The sequence below is a fragment of the Melozone crissalis genome, unplaced genomic scaffold (genome assembly GCF_028551555.1).
Source record: "Melozone crissalis strain CALT ecotype California unplaced genomic scaffold, PUWL_Pcris_2 ptg000005l_1, whole genome shotgun sequence".
In the NCBI taxonomy this organism is placed as follows: domain Eukaryota; kingdom Metazoa; phylum Chordata; class Aves; order Passeriformes; family Passerellidae; genus Melozone; species Melozone crissalis.
Window position 1 is genome coordinate 17819198 of NW_026535783.1, and position 22676 is coordinate 17841873.

At 39.8% G+C, this 22676-nt stretch overlaps 1 protein-coding gene across 3 annotated transcripts in view; it reads right to left on the reverse strand.

Moving 5' to 3' along the window:
- Positions 1 to 16441: 16441 nt before the first annotated feature.
- SNCAIP (synuclein alpha interacting protein) overlaps positions 16442 to 22676 on the reverse strand; it is an 89116-nt gene continuing 82881 nt past the window's right edge. For 2 of the 3 annotated variants that reach the window (XM_054283814.1, XM_054283821.1), the window contains exons 11-12: positions 21214 to 21281; positions 16442 to 17010 (exon numbers count right to left, since the gene is read on the reverse strand). In XM_054283814.1, coding sequence (XP_054139789.1) covers positions 16926 to 17010; positions 21214 to 21281 — 153 coding nt within the window. In that variant the 3' untranslated portion in view covers positions 16442 to 16925. The remainder of the gene's footprint in view (positions 17011 to 21213; positions 21282 to 22676) is intronic. The other variant, XM_054283828.1, reaches the window with a different exon arrangement.

A 22676-nucleotide genomic window follows, 5' to 3' on the forward strand; every position in this document is an offset into this window, starting at 1 on the left:
AAGTCAGTATCATTCTACCCTGATGGTTTTAAAAAAGGTAAAAAGGAAGCAGTTTACAATTTTCACAAAACTTTTTCCCCAGGTCATCATGAAACTTTCAGCTCCTTTGAGGAATCAAATATAATACATTGCACCTGAAGAGAGCCCCCAAAAATGAGATCATGGCATAAGGTAGAAACCCAGGGAAATGTTAAACATCACAAGTAAATAAAAATGGGAGGGTTTGCCATTCATTCTTCCTTCCCTTTCTGTATCTGTCTTATCTCTGAGTAGTGGGGCTGCTCCATCAGGAGTTGGTTTTATTTTATGATCAGGTACATAATACTTGCTTCTTAGATACAAATAGAATAAGTTTGAACTAAACATAACAACTCTTCACTCTTTTATTCATGTAGAGAACATGAAATCTCAGGAAATTATAATTACTGAAACAAACTGTTCTGCAGTGGTGGCTGTAATCAGGATCATACTTTGTGGGTACCATGTAGGGATTACAGTGGCTTCCTCTAGAATGCCTCTGTGCACCATCCTGTTGGCATTAATGCTGGGCTGTGGAATCAGAGACAAAATGAATTCTAGCAATGAGTGATAAATCAATTCCTTACTGCCTTTCCTTTCATTCTATGTATGATTAAAAAAAATGTTGTCTTTTTAGAGAAAGCTCTTTCTGTATCCTTTTAATCATTTTCATACAATACACTTGATTGCAAAGGACAAATATTCTGGAGAGTCCTCATTTTAAACTCTTGATTTCTGATGTTGCAAACAAATTATTTTCCTGGAAAATCATACTAAAACTTAAAAAATCACACCTTTTGAGGGTGGTTTTCCTAGATACAAAGGAAGCAATTAAATCTCACCGCATTTCTCTTACTTTCTCTTTGAGGCCTGCCAATTCCAACCACATGCAAGACCTAACTATGCCTTAGTAAACGTGGTGGAGCTACCAGATGTTCTTGCAAGTCGCTGGGCGTGATGGGGAAAGGTTTTTCTCAGCTTGCCCGTGGCAGGGAAGGAGGATGCAGGGGAGACCCAGAAAAACTCAGCTGCTCCCAGTAACGCGTCCCCTGAGTTGCTCAGCCTAATTTTATTTTTGCAGAGGACAAGCACGCTGCCTCGGACGGCAGAAACGTTCCAGCGCAGCCTTTAACTCGGGGACAGTGCTTGGAAATCCTGTTTGCATCCTGCGCTGTGCCCGGTGCCCAAGGAGGGCGGCGGGCCGGGAGTCCCGTGGCTCTGGAGGGTCGGGAGAGCCCCGAGCCGCCCGCATGGCCTGTCCGCGGGCCGAGGGCCCCCTCTGCTGCCTTCCTGAGGGAAGCAGTGAGCTTCCCCCTCTGCTGCCTTCCTGCGGGAAACAGCGAGCTTCCCCCTCTGCCGCCTTCCTGAGGGAAACAGCGAGCTTCCCCCTCTGCGGCCTTCCTGAGGGAAGCAGTGAGCTTCCCGAGAAAGGAGCGCTCCCGCACACGGCCGGCGGCGCTGCCTCAGGACAGCGGCTGGGGACTCGCCTCTCGCCTGCTGGGGATGCCCGAAGGAAGGTTTGGCCTCTCTCCCGCGCGGCTGAGTGGGAATAAATAGGTGATATGGGCACCTCACAGGATATTTCCACCTCCTGTGCCCGCAGCTGGCCGTGCCTCAGTCTGATGCTCTGTCATATGAGGTGGCTGGGTATTTTTCCTCCCCCTTTGTAGCTGCTGCTACAAAGGCCTGAATGTGAAAACACATATGGCACTCTTCATGTGTAGGCAATCCCTTTTCTCACCTATGAAAAAGCAGGCAGTTTTGCAGTCCTTATTTATGGTGTTAGCAGTAAGTCAATATACCATACAATCAATACACAATCAATTTTCATAACTGGAGGCAGACAGAAGGGCAGCACTCAGCAGTCATCCTCCCAGTGCTGAAGTGACGAATGACTGTGTGGCAGTTCTGCTCATAAAACACTCCTGGTGGATCACATAAAAGATCAAGTCATCTACTTAATGCATGAGAAGGGACACTGATCTTACCACACTAAACCAGTTCTGGGCCAGTCTACCTTCAGTGTTCTGATGGCAGCTGTATTTACTCAAGGAGTCACACAGCTTCTCATTGAACCTCCTTGCTTTGTTACTGTCCTTTTGATAAGTTTATCTGCTTTCAGTCTCTGCATGGGCATCTCATTGCTCATGACTGCAGTTAGGAAACCCACAGAAAGCGTTCAGATAAGGTCTTACCAAATATATCTGGAAATGCACCCACTTCTCACTTTTACTCTTTGATTGGCAGCTGCAGACAGTCATTGCTGTAGGAATCTCAGAGACAGACAGGAATTAAAAGTTCATCATACCACACAGCAAAAGAGCAAAAGCAGAGAGGATCCAAACTCAGGTAAAGGAAAACCATCACATTTCAGAATACCCTCACCTCTCTGTCTCCTAGGGGCCACTCCAGATATTCTCTGGGTTTTGCCAAGTGTGCTTTTTAAGCCTGATGCATTCATAAAAGTGCAGCAAGCATAACTGGAGAGACAGCCCCATCTGACTAAAAGTATGACAAACAAGCTTGTGAAGTCTTGTGGTCATTGCATAAGCAGAAACAGAGCTGAGAATATGTTGTGAGAGAAATTGTTACTATTCTCATGTCTTTTTTAGGTACCAATGAAAGAGAAAAGATGTTTTAGATTGGGTCAGCTGTAATAAATACATGGGTTGTCAGGTACGGGTGCAAAAAAACAGCCTTAAAAAAATTGTGGTCCTCCAAACTGATTCCCCTATAACTAGTGGACATGCACCAATTCTTCTGGCTAGGAGAAGAAATCAAACCTCAAGGAGAACACTGCCTTTTCCTCTATGGCTAAAAAGGCTGTTTTCCTGCCTGAGAAAGAGGAGGGTTTTTTTCCAAAACAGGTTTCCTTTTCAGTCATAGACAATAAAAACATTCTCCTTCTACTGAGATCCTTTGTGGTTTTCATTTTGTAATAGGTTTGGTTCCATGCTTAAAAATGCTCTGATAAAGGTGATTAATTTGGGTGTCACTTGTCTCTGAATTGGACTGAAAGCAGAAAAGCAAGTTCATCTCCAGCAGAGGCCAGTGCACATTTCAAAATAAAGCATCTTGCCAAAGTGTGTTTCAGAGACCTGTACAGGCATGTTTCTTGAAGTGCTCTCAGCCCTCGCTTGCACCAAGCACAGTACTAACATGTGGCACTACCCCTCAGTGCCCTGTTCATCATTTCATAGTTCTCTCTGCCAACTCCTCTCTTTTTCTGCAGTTCTGCTTCACAGTTTCTTTTCTGACACCAAGTTTTGTATTTGTCAGTGCATAAATAGCACCAGGATTGTAAAAATATTCTGCTTGGCAGCGAGGCTTGGCAGTTCCAATCAATTAGGGCTGGAAGTCATGATGGGATGGAGAAGGCAGCCCAGGCCCAGCATGTATAAATGTTCTCATGGCCCAAAAATTCTCTTGGCAACCCCAGCCCCAAGCGATTCAGTCCGCTTAAATTACTGTGTTTTCCAGTGTGCCTGTGCTGGTCGACTTTGTTTGCCTCATGTTTCTCGGGTTAGTGATACCTCAAGGATTGTTTCTGTGGTGCTGACAAAGCATCTACTTACCTTGGGGCCTGAGGGTAAGAGAGGTGGTTGGCAGATCTCGTGGTGAGCATTCCCTGTGGCTCTGTAAGGGCGTCCTGAGGCATAAGATAGCAGTGGAGCTGCAGAAGTGCACGGCTTTCTGCACTGCTTTCTGTGGCTATGGTCAGTCTTCACAAAAATGGAGAAGGTGGCACTTCCAGCTCAGCTCCACTTGCAATCTGTTCAGCTTCTGCAGTGCAGCCCAGACAAGCCATGGAGAAAAGCCCCATAGGATTTACAATAGAAGAAAGTAACAGTGGTAGTGGTCCAGCCAGCAACTTACTCTTACACAATTGCTAGCACGTATTTTAGTGGCATGTAGTGCAGCACACGGTAAACTACAATAGTCATTCCTCAGATCTGTGCTGGTATCTATCTATCTATCTATCTATCTATCAATCAAGATAACTGAACTATATCTTTACTTACATGCCTTCTACAGATTCAGCCACAGGGATAAACAGTGTTTCCAGCAGCTATGTGTCTGTCCACAGCTGAGTGCATGCAACACAGGGCTCTGATAGCTCATCTCAGCTGTCAGGCAGAGCAACAGGGAGAAGCCAGGACCAAAACCAACTATGTTACCACTGCAGCTATGGATTCCTTTGATTCACTTGGCAGCTGATGCACCTTGCCAAATATAGGTTCAGTTTCTCCCATGGGTACTGCCTTATCTGATACCAGCTCTTGCTGGTGAAGCAGAGTTTAGTAGTGATTAAGTCAAGAACAGAAGAACTCAAATTCATCAGTTGGCTCAACAAAGAGTTAGGTTTGAATTTAACATGGTCTATGACCAATAAGAAAATGAAAGCATTGGCTGTCAAATTTCTGCCTGTGCTGCAGCCAGTGGGTACCTGTGTGCAGCACTGACTGTATGCTGTATACACAGATCTGTGTGTGTTCCACACTCACTATAATAGCTGCTTCTTTCTATTACATCCTAAAATGTAAGTTTTGGAAGACCATTCTGCTGGAAAAGGTGCTCTGGTTTCAGCAGCAATCTTTGCTGAAATGGTGGTTCAGACACTGCTCTTGTGGGCAGACTAGTCTCAAGTGATGGGATCGGCCAGATGTGACTGCATCCTGATCTTCAGCTCCCTTTCTCAATCTGGTAATTTCAGGCAGGCCTTCTCTGCTCTCAGTACAGTTCCTAGAGTTTCCCCCTCCAACAAGACCAAAATTATAACCATGGTATCCAGGCAACAGATTCAGATAATCTCTCAGATTAACTGCAATGGGAGTTCATCGTCTTGGCTGCTGGCTGCTAACTGCAGGCTACCTTGTGGCCATCTCTTGTGAAAATTCATATCAGACTTGTTCAGTGAAGTATTTTCCCAGTTTAGCTTCTTGCCCTCAGAAAACATGCTTGAAATTATCTCTTTTTTTTTCTTTTTTTTTTTTTAAACTCTGGTACTCTTTGTGTTAAACCTTTTGGCCTACTCTTAACTTCTTTTCTCCTGTAAAGGAAGTCTACTTTGTGTCCTTGTACTGTGAGTGTTCAAGTTCTCTCTTAGGCCCTGTTTAAGCTTTGTTAAACCCTGTATTGCTTACTTACCCAACAAATACACAGGCTTCATTTACCTTTTACAGTAACCAAAACTGAAATTATTGATTACCTGTTTCCTTCAGGACACGGTGTTAAACTGCTTCAGTTCCAAACTAGAGAAACTGCACACAGCAGAAAATCCCCCAGAAAATGTAAAAAGGTCAGTGGTGCATTTGATGACATGAGTTCTTATGAAGCCACATAATTCATCATTTGTTACTGCAGAAACTTGTTCCTAGGGGGATTAACATTTGCCAATAAATATACCATATGCTGGATTCTGCATGGAGATTTTTTAAGCTACTTTACCAAGTCATTATGGATCTCCCATGACAACTATGACTAAAATGGGCCAAACCCACCAGGGTTCCCTAGACCAATGAAGCATGTAGGTTAAAGGATGAAGTCATGTCTCATTCGTGTACCAATTCTTCAGTGAGACGTTTACAATTAAATAGTTTGGTTGTGACTTGTCTTTTGGGCAGAACTATTACTCCTCTGTGAGGTTGTGGACTTAACCCTTCCTTCTCCCCAGAAGAAGAACGGAGAAAGAACACAGACAAAAGTAAAGTACAGTTTGAATAGCTATTAGTGTCTGGTGAGGTTTAGATTCCAACAAGAATTGTGGATATGGAAGAGAGGCTGTAAGTAATCTCCTATTACAATTAAATTGTAATTTATTTTCTAAGTCAAAGGACCAAATGAAAGAAATACAACTAGTGTTTAGAAGTTGGTCTCTCATAGGAAGCTCTTATATGTTCCACTTTCATGCTGTCATGGTCCTTCCTTTGCAAAGTTGCCTGAAACTGCAGAGAGAGAAAATGGGCTTTCCAGCAACTGCGGCAGGAAGCTCTGCGAGACAGACACAGGCATGAGCTCACTCACGCTCTGTGGCTGCTTGTACCAACCAGCTGAGAAAAATCCTTTTGCAGATGGTGAAAAAGCATCATATTGCTTCTTTGGATCTCAGCTATCTTCCTGACTCCTGTGCCAGAATAGTTAATATTTCCGCTGCCTCCCGTCAGCCTCTCCCGTGTTACGCTGTGCCAGTAAATGAAACAATGGCCCTTTAAAACACACAACCTGCCTTTGTGAGTGTGCAGACTCAAGTGCTCACACCAAATGTGTTTGCTTTTGATGTAAAAACACTGTATATACACACCCAACACTGCATGTGCTGAACTAAAACCTAAATCACGTCACCGGAGACAAATTCTTTGAAGAATTAAGTATGACTGGGGGCAGGTCCACAGCATGTGAGAAACTCTGAAGACCTCTGGAGATGAAAGACATTACTTAATTTTAAACACTGGGAAAAATTCCCAGTATAGCTGGAAATTAATGACAATATTCCCAAGGAACTTCATTAGAAGGAATATTTGGCTCATGTGACATAGTACAGATGGTTAAATTTTATCATGATGGATACTGTGTAAATGACTAAATAAAGGAGGAAAACACATGATGAAATAAAAACAATAGCAGTATATATTTTCTAAAGTGTCCTTAAAATGGGTGCTCAAAATAGATGTAATTCTAGACTTTGATTTTGTAAAAAAGTCTTTCCCCCATTTTAAGTTTCTGTTTGCAAGAACAGAGAGATTTCCTAAAGCAAACCATGCACTAGCAGAGTAAATTCCAGTCAGGTAATATTCATGTGAATGCATGTCCTACCTGTAGAAGTATATATGGCTTCTTTTCTCTGGCCACTGTACCAGTGCAAGCTTGACATATCTGAGAGGAAGCAGAACGAGAGAACAGTATGTGTCTGTCTATCTATTTCAGCTTATTTTTAAATGTAAAAAACTTTCAGTAAAGCCAAATGCCAGAAATTAACAACCAGGTAATCCCGTTGGCCTGTCTGATCAAGAAATGGCATTATTTCAGTGCTACAAAGGAAATGGTTCATAGAACTGGCAAGTGGGACACTTTTTCCACAGTAAATTTAAGACAGTTGCAATAGCCAAAATTAGCCAAGGCCACAGCCATACATGAAGGCACTATTTTGAACAGAAAAAAATGAGCTATCTGATTTTAAAAAAATTATTTTTGCTTCGCTGTGTTTTGGAAGCTTCAGTGTCTTTCCTTCTTCTCCCCTATTCTTCAAATAACTTTTCATACCACTGTGTTTGAACAGATAAAAGCTGTTTGTACTTGGTAACATAAAATGAGCGCTGTGTAAGCAATCCATTCCTGCAGCAATCATGGGTGGTGCACAGAAGAAATGATAGATTTTCTATGTGTGTTTTGAAAGACAGAATACTTGAGAGCCCACATTATCCTGACCGTTTCAGAATGGTTTTGCTCCAACACATGTCAGGGAAATGACACTGAATGGGCTTTCAGGGAAAAACTGTCTGACAGCCCAACTCCTTGCAAATCATTAAGTTGCCAGTTTTTTCTTTCCTATCAATAAAGTAAGATAGAAAGCAGAACGAAGTAATTTAGCCACATAGGCAGTTAGCAAATGCAAGTTCTTGAGAGCAGAGGATGTTGATTAGCTATGGGACCTGTGAGAAGCCATCTCATCCAGGTAATTATGAGGCCTCTGAGACCTGCTGGTCTATTGCCTGGAGCAGTACTATGATTTTTGGCTGCTAGATTTTTTCCAACACTCATTGCTACAGCCACTGTAGACTTCTAAATCATTATTTTGGCTGATGAAACAGTAAAGGCTTGAGTTCATCATCCACAGGATGATATCACTGTTCTGCAGGTGTCAAGCAGAGATCATCTCTGCTGTCTTCTCAGCCTTGTTGTAACACAGGTTAATTACAAGAAATGTGGCCATAAAAGAGAATGTACTTCTAAGTATTCTCGCCACCAAAACTTACAACACATTAAGAAGTTTGAAATAATTAAATATCATTGTAGACATGTCCTTTTTAACAACCACAGGTTCCCTCTGGGGTGAAAATGGGGTCTCAAACACTCCTTTTGTTCTCTTTCAACAAGGTAGCACCCCAAAATGCACATATGCACATGCTTCTGTGCTGATTTCGTTAAACCATTTGTGTTTACATATGTATTTCATTAATTTAGAATAAAACAAAATGATTACTAGTAAGTCTGCCTATATTCAGAAATATTTTGTCCTGAGGTATTACAAAGTTACTCATCTGTCACATGCATGTCTGTCCAAAAGAACACAGAGCACAGAATGACGTCTCATTGTTATTCCTATCTGTCACTGTTTTGGAAACTTGCATAATCTCATGCTACCTTTACCTTGAGCACTGCCTGCCACTTTCAGCACTATCTGGAAATGTTACACGCTCTGTCTCCCTCTGGTGATCAGCGAGGCCACAGGGCAGCCAGCATCCCCGTGATGTGTTTCTGTGGTCTGCACACAGAACACTGTCCATTTGCCACCCAAAATCCTAACTATTGCATGCAGATAATATCTGCATTCTTACTCACATACCTTCTATTTTAACAGCTTTGTTCCTGCATTTTGCCGACAGTTTGCTGAAAAGTGTTCCTGTAGTGCTTTAGTGCCTGAAGCTAGAGAAAATGTTAGATTTATGCTTTAAAGCCTGGAGCGTGCTGCACTCAGTGTTGCATAAAAAAAGCATCTGGAATACAGAAAACAATACTCTGAGGATAGTTACTAATTGGATAATCATACTAATGACACATGATTTTGCAGTTACTGAGTTTCAAATAGAATTCCAATGCAAATGGTTTGAACTTGTCTCCTGAAAAGTTTGTATCTAAAATCTTTCCAAGCCATGTTGAATCAAGTTCTAAATATATCATTAGGAGAACTGTGGCTCCTAAAGAGACTTTTATGTGAAATATTTCTTAAGGATCTCCCTTTGCCTGGCAAAACATACTTTCAGTTCTTCGAAGTTACTGTTGTTCTTAATAGGCAATGTTTGACTGACATATGTTCTGCTCCATAAATCTAGATGAAGATCATAAAATACCAGAGAAAACCTGTTAGTTTAACAGTAGCTGCCAAGTTATATTTTATGTTATACCTGTGTGACATCTTAAATTCTTCTGATGTGTATCTATATATTTACATATAAATAATATACATGTAAAAGAGTGTATATCTATTCACATACTTGGACGACAAGGGCAGAAATGAAAAATCAATCTCTGTAGAAATGGATTTCTCCTGTTTCTGGAATTCTGTACTGTCCTTACTGGCAGAACAGATTCATTCTTTTCCCCTACCTGACTTTATAGTGCTAAAGATGTTGGCTTCCATCTGCTTCAAAAGGTGAAGTTACAGAAGTGTGAGGGGCCTCTTGACTGCCAAGCACTTACCTGAGAGACAGCAACGTAAATCTCCATGTGGCTCAGCTACTTTGGTTTTAGTCAAGTCCAAACTCTCTTTTCCTTAGTCTCTGCTGGATATGGTCCAGTCTTTGTCTTAAAGGCTGTTCAGGCCAGATAACAGACATGTTAAGCACACAGAATCTGGTCTAAAATGTTCACATGGAAGTGCAAGTCTCTCTTGTCTTTCAGGAGAAAGGCTGAAATAGGCATTGAAATAGCTCCCTGTAGATGCCTACTGTTTGTAATGTGGCAAATTTCTGTGCCCAACAAAACCAGAAATTCCAAAAGAGCGAGTTCACTATTTTTCCAGTAGAGGATTTTCACAAACACAACCTCAAATTAAATTGAAACATTCATATTCATTTCATGTCCAGGTGAATATTTTGTCTTTTTTTTATGCGGCCTAATGAAATACATGCCTATTGTTAGTTTTAAAAGTGTAACAAAAAGCAAACTAGGAGACAGTCTGGGGCTTTTAATTGCTATGGCATAGAAAGCATTTTCTCCCTGTTTCAGCATATGCTTACCTTGCTTATATGAAGGCAGAAAAGGCTTTCAAGGTAAATATTTGCAATGGATTTGTAGTAATCTTTGTTGTTAACTTCTTTTAATGCTTTGAAGTACTCCTTTTAATGCTTTAAAGCACTTACCTTCAGTATCAAAAGATTTGTGAAGACATATTGCTATTCTACTCAAAACTGGCAAAAATTATCCTCAATGCTGACACTGGATGTCACTGGATGGCAGTTTTCTACAAGAGTTGGAGTTGCTCAGAATATGTTTTCTACTCTGTACTGTAGAGGAAAAACAGCTTCAGAAAGGCCACTTAGGAGAGTATGCCCAGGAACATATCAGACAAACACATTCAAGACACCGAGGTATCCAAGTGACTTTTAGGTGAGACCAGTCAGCACTTTTGCCACAGTGCTGTTTGTACTATTTTAAAAGCAATGCATGTAAATTTATTTATTGCAAATGCATTCCCAGTGCAGAAACCAGAAATTATAGGCTATAGATTTTGAGGATGTCTCTTTCTTCTGTTAAGATTTTAGGAAATCCAAGGACAATTGTGATCTGTAACATCATCTGTAAGGGGTACACAAAGGATTTTCTCATCATTGAGTGTCTCAGAGAGTAGTTCACACAATGCAGCTGCCTCAGACATGGTTTTGGGATTTAAATCTTCATGGTAAGAGGAAGTTTATTGTCTCCTCTAAGTCTACTGTCAGATGTCATGCTCCAGGAAATAAAAGAATTGGCTGATTTATTTACTTTTTTACTTGGTAAATAAAGGACCTGGAACAACATAGATCTAATCAGCATCCTACTGTGTATTGCCAAGTGAGGTCTTCTTGAGCAACATTAGTGAATTATCCCCTGACACCAGCAGGAAACAGTGAGCACTGCTGCATGAGGTACCCAAGAGAGCTAGTAGCACCTGTGGCAAGTTCAACAAGTGACATACTGCAAATAATTCCCTCTGAAAAACAGGAAAAAAACCTGTGAACAGCCTGTTTTACACATGCACTTTTATGATGCAGCTTTCTTCTGCATAGGCCTTGCTCCCATTGCTAGGGAAGCAGGCAGTTCATGTACAGTGTAACATGTCGACAATGAGACTCCTGTAAAAAACCCTTTGCTTGTAGCTCCTGGTGCCTGGTGAAAAGTGGGCATTGCACTGAACTAAAGGATTTCATCTTAAAAGACCAGAAGAATATTTAAGAAGCTGTTACATTTGGGTAGACATTTTCAAGAAAGCTTAAAGTTAAGTGTTAAGTCACTTATTTAAATCCTTAGCAAACCTGTAGGTGAATCTTACCTGACCAGTGCTCTCAGTAAATAAATGCCATATCATGGAACACAGGCAGAATTATTGGTTATTTTGACAGTGCTATAAAAGTCACAAGGTTTGGAGACCTCACAGTTTTCCCTTTAAGTTGATTCTTAAAGTGGAAAATTGCAGTAGGATGACAGACCCATTAAAGGAGGCCTGCCTAAAAGGGCTCTCAGGAGGTCATCCAGGTCCAGCTGCCTGCCTCATGGCATTTCTGATGGTTGTTGCTGGCATGTATTTCAGACAGTTGCTTCTCCCACCTGTTCTTAAAATTCTCTGATTACGACTCTCTCCCATCTTCCCCCTGGCTATTGTTTCCAGTGCTATCATTACTAGTGGAAAATTTTACTAACACATGACATCCATATCATTTGCTACAGTTCTATATTTACTGCTGCTTGTTCTGCCCCTAGTAGACAATGTGCAGACCAACAAGGAGGAGCATTATTTCCATCCTCCTTTTTAGCTGTGTACTGGAAGACAGTGGTCTTAACATTTTCATGCATATGCAAACACATAGGTATATGGCCAGTCCACAGCTTTTTGAACTGCAAAGCCCCTGAAATTTGTCCCTAAGCTTCAGTTTTTCCATACCCTATCTAAATGTAAGGCTATGCTCATATTTGCAGAGGAAAGAGGGCAAACTCCTTTTGGGCCTTTTCCCTTCACTTCCAGACCCACATGATTTTATTTTCTTGGAGCAGTATTGCCTTCTGAAAACAGAGATAAAAAGCTAGCTCTGTGTTCTAACAGCATCAGGATTTCTTATCAGTTTCCCAAATATACCCTGAATAATTATTTTCCTTCTTCCTGTACACTGCTTGCCAGTAAGCACACTGGCAAAACACCTAACTGTTAGAGTGGGAAAGGAAGTGACTCTGCAGCTGTCAAAAAATGTTCTCCAGGAAACAGATGGCTAGAGCTATTATTTACAGCTGACCATATATGTTAGACAACAGCCATCCACACTACAAAATCTGGAGTATCTGGAAAAGTGGTGATGCATTACTAAATGAGGTGCAAAGAGGATGGGTGGTTGGTGCTGTGTATGCAGCACCACCCTTCTTTATTGGAAGATGTTGTGTGGCATATTAAGGACCTACCTGCTTTCTCCTGTCTAAAGTCTCTGATACTTGGATCAAAGTTACATATTGAATAGCCATTATAATAAAGAAAAGATGGGTACAAAGAGCGAACAGTATGTCTGGTGTATGCAAGGTGATAGGGCAGTGATATTCTACAGAGGCAGAGGATGGACTGAGGGTAATCCCCTGCATGGGCTTTTACACTTGAGCATGGAGTGCTTACCATAATTCTATGTCTGAAAGATATTTTGGTTGCAGAGCATGTGCTGTACTTTTCCTGCACAACTGTTTGCTTAATTGCAACCTCAAAATGCAGAGAAAAAAAATGTTATACAAAAGCTAACTACATAACAGCTCATACTTGGGAACAGCTGTACAGTGGGAAAGACATTTCAGAACTTAGAATAGGAAATGAAATATATTTTGAGAAATTATTCCTACTATGTCATTGAAAAACCGTTTCACGACAGACAATTAAGCCTTTTAGTTTGATGCTACAAATGCAGGGACTACTTTTAAAACAAATCTTTCTGTTGATTTTTTATTAAGTAGGTTTTTAAAAGGCTAAGAAATATTTCAAGCCTATGAGGAGGTGAATTTTAGTTTACATGCAAAGTTGTCTCACCTTTGAGATCCCTTCACTAATCCATTAATTCATACCTGGCATATGATGTGCTGACATTTTTACTTTAGTTTTGATTGTGTTGCATGATCATATTCTGATGTTTTTTGTGATGGTAGATGATGAAACATGCAAAAAATCAGCTCTCAGCATATTTCTGAGACAGTTACCATCTTGTTATAATAAGTGGATGTTGGAGTGGTTTTTTACTGTTACGCTGTCAGTCATATTTTGTCATGCCATTGATCTTATGCCAGCTTGATGTTACAAAAAGGTTTCTGAGTGACAGTTACAGTGAAGCGAACATTAAATCCGACCTGTCTAACTAGTCTCTTCCATCCATTTCATACAACTATCCTGACTATAGTTTATTTATTAATACCTTATTAAACCAATGTATTTGACCTCTCACTTGGACACTGAAAGGCAGACAAATGGAGTACTACGAAAATGCTCCTTTACTAATGCAGAACAAAGCACAGCCTACCATTCTGCTGATGAAATTAAAGCACCATTCTTGCAGTTTTGATGCTGCATGTGCATCCATATGCTGCTTGTCTCAAAGAACAAAAGAAATCAGTCCAAACCAGAACCAAGGAAATCAGTCAACCATGAAAAAATCACAAGGCTCTTAGCAAATTATTTTCATTTTTCAAAAAAGGAGTCAGAGATTACCTGAAATTGGGAATTCACTACAGCTCTCTGGCACTCTGTTTATCACCTTTGGTACAGAACTGCAGGATAAACACCAGGAGGCTTATGTTGACATCTTCTGGGTGAAAAGTTATACTTTGTGGTGTCCACAGGTACAGTTTTACTAGGACACACACTGGTTTATTAGCAGATCACTGACTTCTTGGATCAAAAACTTCTGAGTGGGTGGAGGAGGATCTTTTATGTAAGAGTTGTAATCATAAGGGGTTTATGTTCCTGCTAAAAGCTTTGGATAGGTGATATTTTCTGAAGATGTTTGATGGAAATTCCCTGATCATCTCTTCTGCCTCTAGGAAATGCTTATGCTTTGCTGACAGAAGCCTGACTTAGACTCATGCCAGAAGGGATATGCTTCGAGGATTATAAACTAAACAGGAGAAGTAACAGCACCTGGATTTTATAGCTACTAAGGATACAAATACACAAAGCACACAGGCATCAGCCAGCTGAAGATCACAGAATCAGCATTTCTCTATAAGGCATGACATCAGATGTACCATGTGCAGGCTTTGGGGCCCTGGGTAGGAAAGAGACTACAAATAAGGAACAATAAAATCAGCAGTTTATACAACACAAGTTCACCTTAAGCCTTCCAGACACTACTTTTCATGCTTACATCAAGCTGGTCTCTCTTCTGCACCAGCTTCCCCCAAAATATCTTTCTGTTGCAATGTGCTCAGGAGCCATGGATATCTTTAACCACACATCCCAAACAGCTCCTGGCATCATATTATCTCTTCTAGTAATCTGCATCGCCCTAGCATACTTGCATTATACAGCAGATTCTCCACATGCTGTATAAGAAAACACTTTGTAAATTGCTACATTGCAGAGAGCAGATAACTTTTAAATCCTCAAGACTCTAGAGTAAGCAGTTTCTTATTTCCAGGATTTGACAATATTTACATCTTGATCTGCTTCAAATCCTTTCACTGAAATTCAGTTTTATCCCCTGCTTCAGCTAGGAACAACAGACTGTGGCAGACTTTACACATCCCCAGTCAGTCAAGATCATTCAGCAGGACTGCTGTTTCTGCCATTCACATGAACACGGTCAACTCTCTTCACATTCTCAAAAATTCAGATTGCCAGTTTGTTTTAAGCCCCTCTACCAGACACAGAATTTCTCTTTTTTAACTCTCTTTCACCACTCTGGCAATTGCAGCACATATGTCTCTTCTCATTCTGCTTTCAGATTTTTCATATGCACACAGATGACAGGAGGCCCAGTTAGAGGTATTGCTGTTCCTGACTCACAGATATTTTTGGAAGTTTGGTTGTTTCTTTAAACAGGTCAGCTAGCGTGCGAGGTTTATCACTTTAGCTAAAAAATCAGAGTGCTGCCAAGTGGCAGATAAGAACTGTGGAAAGAATTTCTGAGTTTCATTTCTGCAAGTACAGGCTTTTAGGCTTTTATTTTTTAATATTGTGTGGGTTTTGGGGTGGGTTTTTTGTGTGTATGTGTGTAGTGTGGTTTTTTTGTTTGTTTTGGTTATTTTGGGGGGGTTGTTTGTTTGTTTGGGGTTTGTTTGTTTGTTTCCCCGATGTCTCAGCTGGCCCTGTATTTTTCCAGTAGTATTCTGTGCTTACCCAGGGTGCCTGGGGCATTCAAGCATCCTGGCCCTTGCAAGCTGTGTGGCATCGCCCTGAAGACTGACACAAAAAAAGACATTTATCACACCTAATTACAGGCATCCAAATAGTAAGTAACTATTCCTATAGCTTTACTATCTCAGCTCCCCTGTAGTAAGTAGGAAGGGATTACCTAATTCTCCGGGCAAATACAACATATCTAATAGGCAGAATGAATCATAATCAGGAAGTTTTTCTCTCCTCACTGACCATAAATGAAGCCTAAAGAAAAGGCAAGAGAAACTGCACAGAAATCAACTGCATTTTACTTAATCAAAATCCTCATGTGCCCACATTTTTTTTAGTTACTAGTTCTGCATTTGCAGGAATTTAATTATCATAATTTTTTTAAAGATCATAATTTTTATGTCCCTGCCCACTACTGGGAGATTGGAGCTCAATGATCTATAGAAGTCCTGTCCAGCCCAAACCACTTCATGATTCTATGACTGTCTTTGTGACAAAGAAGAGGTTTCCTTGGCAAACTTTCTTTGACTTCCCTGTGTTATATTAGAACAGTCAGCAAAACAAATCCTCATGACTTTGAATCTTTCTCAGAAAACTGTAGCAGTCTTCAAATGGAAATAAATCAACATATCAAAACAAAATAAAGCAAATGTATGCACACATATTTGCTATAAATAAATGTGACAAGATTGCCTAGTAGTCTGCTTTTGGATGTTGTGCTGTAGGATGCATTTGAAGAATGTACTCACAGTTTACCAGAAACAAAGTGAATTAATTCATTTTCTCTGAAAAGTTAAAAGAACATTCAATAAAGGGATCATGACAGCTTTAAGAGAATGTGGATTAGAGTTTCAGCAGATTATGCAGTAACAGCTCAGCAAAGCTGAGCACACTGCCAGTGCTTGGCAAGTAGCAGTAATTGGTAACTTAAAACTGCATTTACACCGTTTTTTAAAAAATTTCTACATGTTTTAAAGCTGATAAAGGACTACTAAATATTAAAGCAACTTTTGACACAACTAATTGACTGAAATCCAGAAACTGGATGTTGTCTAATTATCAAATGAACATCAAAAAAAACAAAAAAACCTTACAGCTCAAAAGAGGAAATGAATTACAGGAATATCTGCACTCAGAGTATCCTATTAACACCGTCTTTATTTCCTTTTTACAAAAAATAGAAATAACAACAGACAAAACATACTAAAAAAACAATCAATGCTTTTGCCTTGATCTCACTGAGGAGCTGCTCAGGCAGAGTCCTGGATGAAACTTTGACAGTATATGCTGTTGACAAAGGGAAATAAAGATATATGAACAATATATCCATGCAAGACACAAAGTACAAAACGTGTTCCGTGGCCTAACAAACATTTTGGAGGTTGCAAGTGTCATAACAATTTTCAAATTGTTACTTCTGCTCACCCATGCCTTTACACAGCACAGCTTACAAACAAGTTACATATACACATTTATCATAAAAAAGATTTGTATATGGTATAACTGATACAAATTAAGGCATCCTAACAGCTGCTGTTTTGCTGGTGAGGGCTATGTCTCATATAAGTGTTTCAAAAGGCTATATTTCAGGTATTTCAAACAAAGTGAGACATCATGGCATGTTTTAGAGGAAGAATTCCTGCAGCTCTGGGTCTTCAATACTCTTTTGACTGTCAGATTTCTGGATTTTCCAGTTGATGTCATCATGCCTGGAGAAAAAAACAGAGAAAATTACTCAGTGGTAACATTAAAAATATAAAGGGGTTGGCAATGTGTTTATTTACCCTGTTTTGTTTCACTTGTATGTATTCAAACCTGAATTAATCTTTCTCTCTGGGCTCATTTTCTAGACACATGCTAAACAAAATACTTCTTAATATTGTGGATTTTTTCTGAGTTATAACTTCATTCTGAAATCAAACCTGAAAACCAATGGGATGATGAGAAGCTTTTTAAGTCACAGCACTAATTAGTGTGCTGTTGTCATGTTCTGGTAATAATGCAAAGAATATAAAAAAAAATTCCTTGTACTTTAGAGGAAAGTATCACAGTGATGGAAAGATCTACTACAATCAACATTAGACATATCCTATTGGTTTGTGACTCTGCCTGTAATAGAATTATCACTGTTAATAATCATCAGAGAGAAATGAACCTCTCTATCTATTGTGTATGAGATTTGAATGAAGCTTGCCAATTAGAGTAGAAAAGCACAACATATCTGTAGCACTCATTTTCTTCACTTCCTTTCATATGCTCTTGCTCTGAATTCCCACCATGTTCACCTTCTCTTCAATTAACCCTTCTAACTGATTGTTCACTAAGCATCTAACCCACAGCAATTTTCAAACCTGCTAAGAGCCTCACTTTTAGTTATTAGTACTGAAGAGCAAAACTCCTACAATACAACCATAACTAGCTGGTTTGCTGCTGCAAAGGACAGACACTAGAGTGAGACCAAGAGTGTGCATGAAGGAGTTTGCCCTTTAACTCATAAGCCTGACTCTTGTAAGCTAGAATAGCTTTATTTCAATCTACAACCATCACAAAGAATCAAATATTCCCAATAAACTTACACTTAGGATGGTTAGTTAACCTGGTGGTTACTTCAGGGTTTAAGAAGCTGACCTCATGGTTTTGGGTCTCAATGAGAAATGCATGAGGGATCATTCTATTTTAAATCCCTCTTTATTCATCTAAATTACAGCTGTCACATACCCAAGGCAAGATCAAAAGGCACAGAATTGAGCCAGACCAGCCAGATTTTGCAGAACTGAGTCTGAGGAGATAAAAGAGGAGCTTAACTCTTTGCCATACCTACATGTTGGCATTTCAGGTGCATTGCTGTTATCATAGCATTACCTGTGTATTTTTACTGAAGGATGCTTTATAAGGCTGAGACCAACCTGCTGCACTGGCCCAGGCTTGCAGGGTTGAAAGCCCTGTGGGTGAGTTCCCCATGCAGAGGCTCACTAGGCCCACCAAAGAGCCCTTTGGCAACTCCACAGTTGCAGTGTGATCTCAAAGAAAATTTCTGGCCAATGCAGATGCCTCTAGGCAACAATACTGAACAGATATGCTTTTTACAACTGGAAAAAATATATCACTAATATTGCTAGCTAGTAACCAAATTTCTAATTAAATTTCTAACAGATTCTAGTGCCCACATCGCCACTAATACATCCCCTCATGCAACAAGCAGTGACACGTGATCACAACAGTTCACCAGAGAACAAATGTAAATCTTCTGTGACAAAGTTACTTTCACATTCATGTTACACTCTACTAGTATAGTTACTAGCTACTGGTTAGTAATTAGGTAATGGTTACTATTTTGTGGGACATAGAGATAAGCATTCTTTTTCTGGAGAATATATTTGAAGTTGTAATTTATCCATATTAGGCCTAGGAGTGGGATATGTGTTAGCTTAGACCCACTTGCTGTTTTAGAAGCATGCCCATTTTACTATTGGACAGACATGATGATGGATTCTGCTGAGTGCTCCCAAGTAGGAAGCGATTTTTGCTGTTCATAGCTGTACCTATGTACAGGTTTTATGTTGATACGGTGAATTACTGCTTATTTTAATGTAATGCAGATCTCAGATGACTCAAAGTGTGGGAAGGAACTGTTCATTCGCATACAGGTAAGATGGAAAAAGACTACAAATATTTGCTTGGAGTTGTAATATGCAAAAATAATCCTTCCAAAAGAGGAAAAAATATCCCAAACCATCTTGCACATCCAAAATTTTCTTCAAGGCTTTAAAAAAAATAGAGTGTATCATATTTAAATAGGCCACTAAAAAATTTAGCAGAGTCTTCTACTATTAAGCTGTGACCAACTTGAAAAAGTAAACTACAAACCCTTAATGTACTTATGTACTTTGAGGTATTTTGAATGAAAACAAAAATTAAAAAAAAGCAAATGAAAAGAACAGAAGCTGAAGAAAAAGTGCTGGAAACTAGCTGGCAGGAATGCAATCTCACTGAAAGCAGATTTTGTATAATGACGTCAGATTTCAGAAAATGCTAATGAGATTCCCTATTATAACGATGTAGTGTCACAATGGGCTTGGGACAGTGCTTAGAAATACAACTTCCCAATGTAAAAATCTGTAAAGTTTTTAACCACCAAAGACTGTCCTGTTTTCCAAAAAAGTTCTTTAATTTTTTCAAAATAGTTCTGAAATGCTAATTATGTAGTGTCCCCAGACTATGCAGGGAAAATTCAAACAGTGTCGAGGAGGTTGTAATGCATACAACAGTGATGTTCTTTTAAGATTTATATGTCACAACTACTGGGCATCATGTAGCTGACAAATGACAGGCACCCATTTTGCTATTCAAAAATCACAACACATGCTCCAGGTCATTACAAAGGCTAACTTAGAAGTTCTGAGAACCTTCGGTCTGTGTCCTGATTTCTGAAAAGCAAAATACAACTCCCATTATTTTGTGATGTTTGGCAATCTCATGCACAGACTTGGGCACACAGTTTGCCCACCTCCTGATTTGTGGGCACTGTAACACCTCCTCAAGCTGTGCCAGTCGTGCACTCTGCTCCTTGCTTCCCACTCTCTGGTTCGCCAAGTGTCTGTGGTAATGGGGGCTTTAGGACATGGTGCCTGCACCAGCAGTGCCTGGAGGGATGGCCAAGAGCTCGTGCCCAGCCATCGCCCTCCCAGCAAGGGACTCCACAGCCCTGCAGTGGCAGCCAGACATTCCCTGTCCCTCATTTCTGGGAAAATGCCACACTGCCATTCTCACAAGAGCAGCACGCAAGGCAAGGGACAAATGACAACTGCCTACACCTAGGAGATGGCTCTAACATAAGAATGAGATTAATCATTTTGTATTCCTCTACAGGCAGTTGGATGTTTTGACTGGAAGCTTCCCATTGATGCTCCCTCAGACTGCTGCTATCCAGTTTTCTGCACAAAAGTTTCCTTCTTTGTTTTCAGGAGAGAATGAAACCTCTTGGAAATCTTACAGTTTCTGGTTTCACATATGCTGTGCCAATGGCTTCTGAACAAGACTCACATTTCATTACAGAAACGGAGTTTTTAAGAATGGGAAGGTCCTGGCAATAGAAAACTAGTGAATGCACTCCCCTTCCTTCATATATTAGATATTTAGAAAACACTAACTTGAAAGTTAGGAAACTTAGGGTCTTGAACAGCAGAATAACTAATTTCAAACTAACTTACATCTCAGTTTAACAGAAAAAGAAAAAAGGAATTTGTGAGTGTTAAGAGTTAAATGCAAATGGCAGGTCATTTTTAGAGAGCATTTGCTTATAAAATAAACATTTTATCAACTGTTGTTTTTTCCAACATATCTTTATGTAATTGAGGGACTGGTTTCCATCTGCCTGAATAATCTTGAGGGAACAGGACTAAATTAAGGAGTTTGAATACAGTCAGACTTAATCTGATAATAAAAAGAGTTAAAAAACAGATATAACTTCAAGGTCGAAGGGAAAGTAAGGAAAATGTGTGAAAACAGAAGAGCACTTATTGTTACAGTAAAGCATTCTGCTTCATGTTCTCTGTATTCTCTTTAGAGATGAACTGTGGTCTTTTTGCTCTTCTCATGAGAGGAAATTTAATTTCCATTCTCATCTGGTACTTGACTTTTATTCAACAGAGGCAGAACGCTCAGCCAAAGTCTGCTATATACCCTAGTGGATTTATGACCATGAATACTTTCTGTACTTGCTTGGAACTGAAATCCTGTAGCCAGTTCAATGGTGACATCAGCAGAAATCCATCATAAATTTTTGCTTTTCTAGGAATTTAGATGTTCATCTACTTCCCCTCTTGTGAATCAATCAGTTTGAGTGCTTCAGTTACAATGTTAAAAAACACATATAATTTGAGAAAAGAAGGCAACAGAGCAAAAGCACATACCAAGCATAGTTACACAGCTCTTCATTCAACGTGCTAGAAGAAAGACTGGTGTAGCTGAAGTAAGGATCCTAAAGAAGTACAACATCATAACAATTAAGAGCATGCACAGAGCTTCCCACATGCATAACATGGAAATCAACTAAAACATGCAGTCAGAGAGCCACAGTAACATTTAAACAGATTTCTTTTTGCACCTGAATTTGTTACCTCTTTGAGATTTGTGCTGTGGTTCTTTGGATTGTATGAAAATTTATTCTTTCCACAGTTCTGATGCTGGCAGCGGTAAAATGCAAACATGGTCTCTTCACAGAACAAGCATTTTATACTGCAAGCATCAATACTGTTACAATTACCTCATACAATCCTTCAAATTTCTTAGGGAACTACAAAAAATGCTCATGGACCTCCAACCTATCAGAACATCTTTGAAAACAGATAGTCTTTTCTCCTGTCACTATGAAATCTGAATCATCCATTAAAAAAAAAGGCATTATGTTGTAAAACTACTTTGTTAAACTGGCTGTTCAACGAGATGGTGCATGTCTTTAAAGACTCAAATCAGTAGTTCATATTGTGATTCTAAGTAGACTAAGAAATGCAGTCCCACTTTTATTTAGCCCTTTAGGTCTCCTTTGAATTTTTCATTGTTTCATTTAATTTTATTTCAGTTTGCAACAGCAATAGCTATTAATGGTCTAATAGCACCCACCAATATGGACTATTCACTATTTCCCAGTTCTCTCTTTCCATTCTTTCTTTTGCCTCCTCTTTGCCTAAGATTTTCCTGTATTTTTCTCCCATTAACTTGTCATACTTTTTACAGTATATAATTCACTACTGCTGCCCCTCCTCCTATTAGCCTGCTTCATGTTTTTTTTATTTTGAAATTATTGTTTCGCCTCATGTCTTTCCATCTACTGCTTCCCTCCCTGCCTGTCTTTCACAGCAGATTAAGTCATCTACAATTTCCTCTCACTCATCTCTATTGTATGTCCAGATGCCCGCACTTCACTCCACAAACATACTGCATCCACAGTATTTCCTACATCTGTCTCTTCCATTCAGTACAAAATCACAGAATCACAGAAGTAACTAGGTTGGAAAAGACCTTTGAGATCATCGAGTTTAACCTATGACCTAAAACCTGGAAAGATGCATTTGCTCCAAGTATTTTCTCCTATCTTTTAAACAAGAGGACCAGTCTTTAAAGTGCACACATCCCTCTTTCCCTTAGGTTCCCAGAAAAGGCACTCTGTTCACTGTAGAGAGGGAAAGATCTGAACACAGCATGTTTTCTGACAGGCCAACCATAAGCTCTGACACAAGAAGACTGTGTATGAGAAGAAGGTGGCCAAGGAAGACTTGCTGCCGAGAGCTTCAACACTTAGGGTTGGCTGTAGCTCCCACAGAAGCATGAAGGACCATTTCTGCAATATTTCCTGTTCTTTTTCTTATTTGGTTGG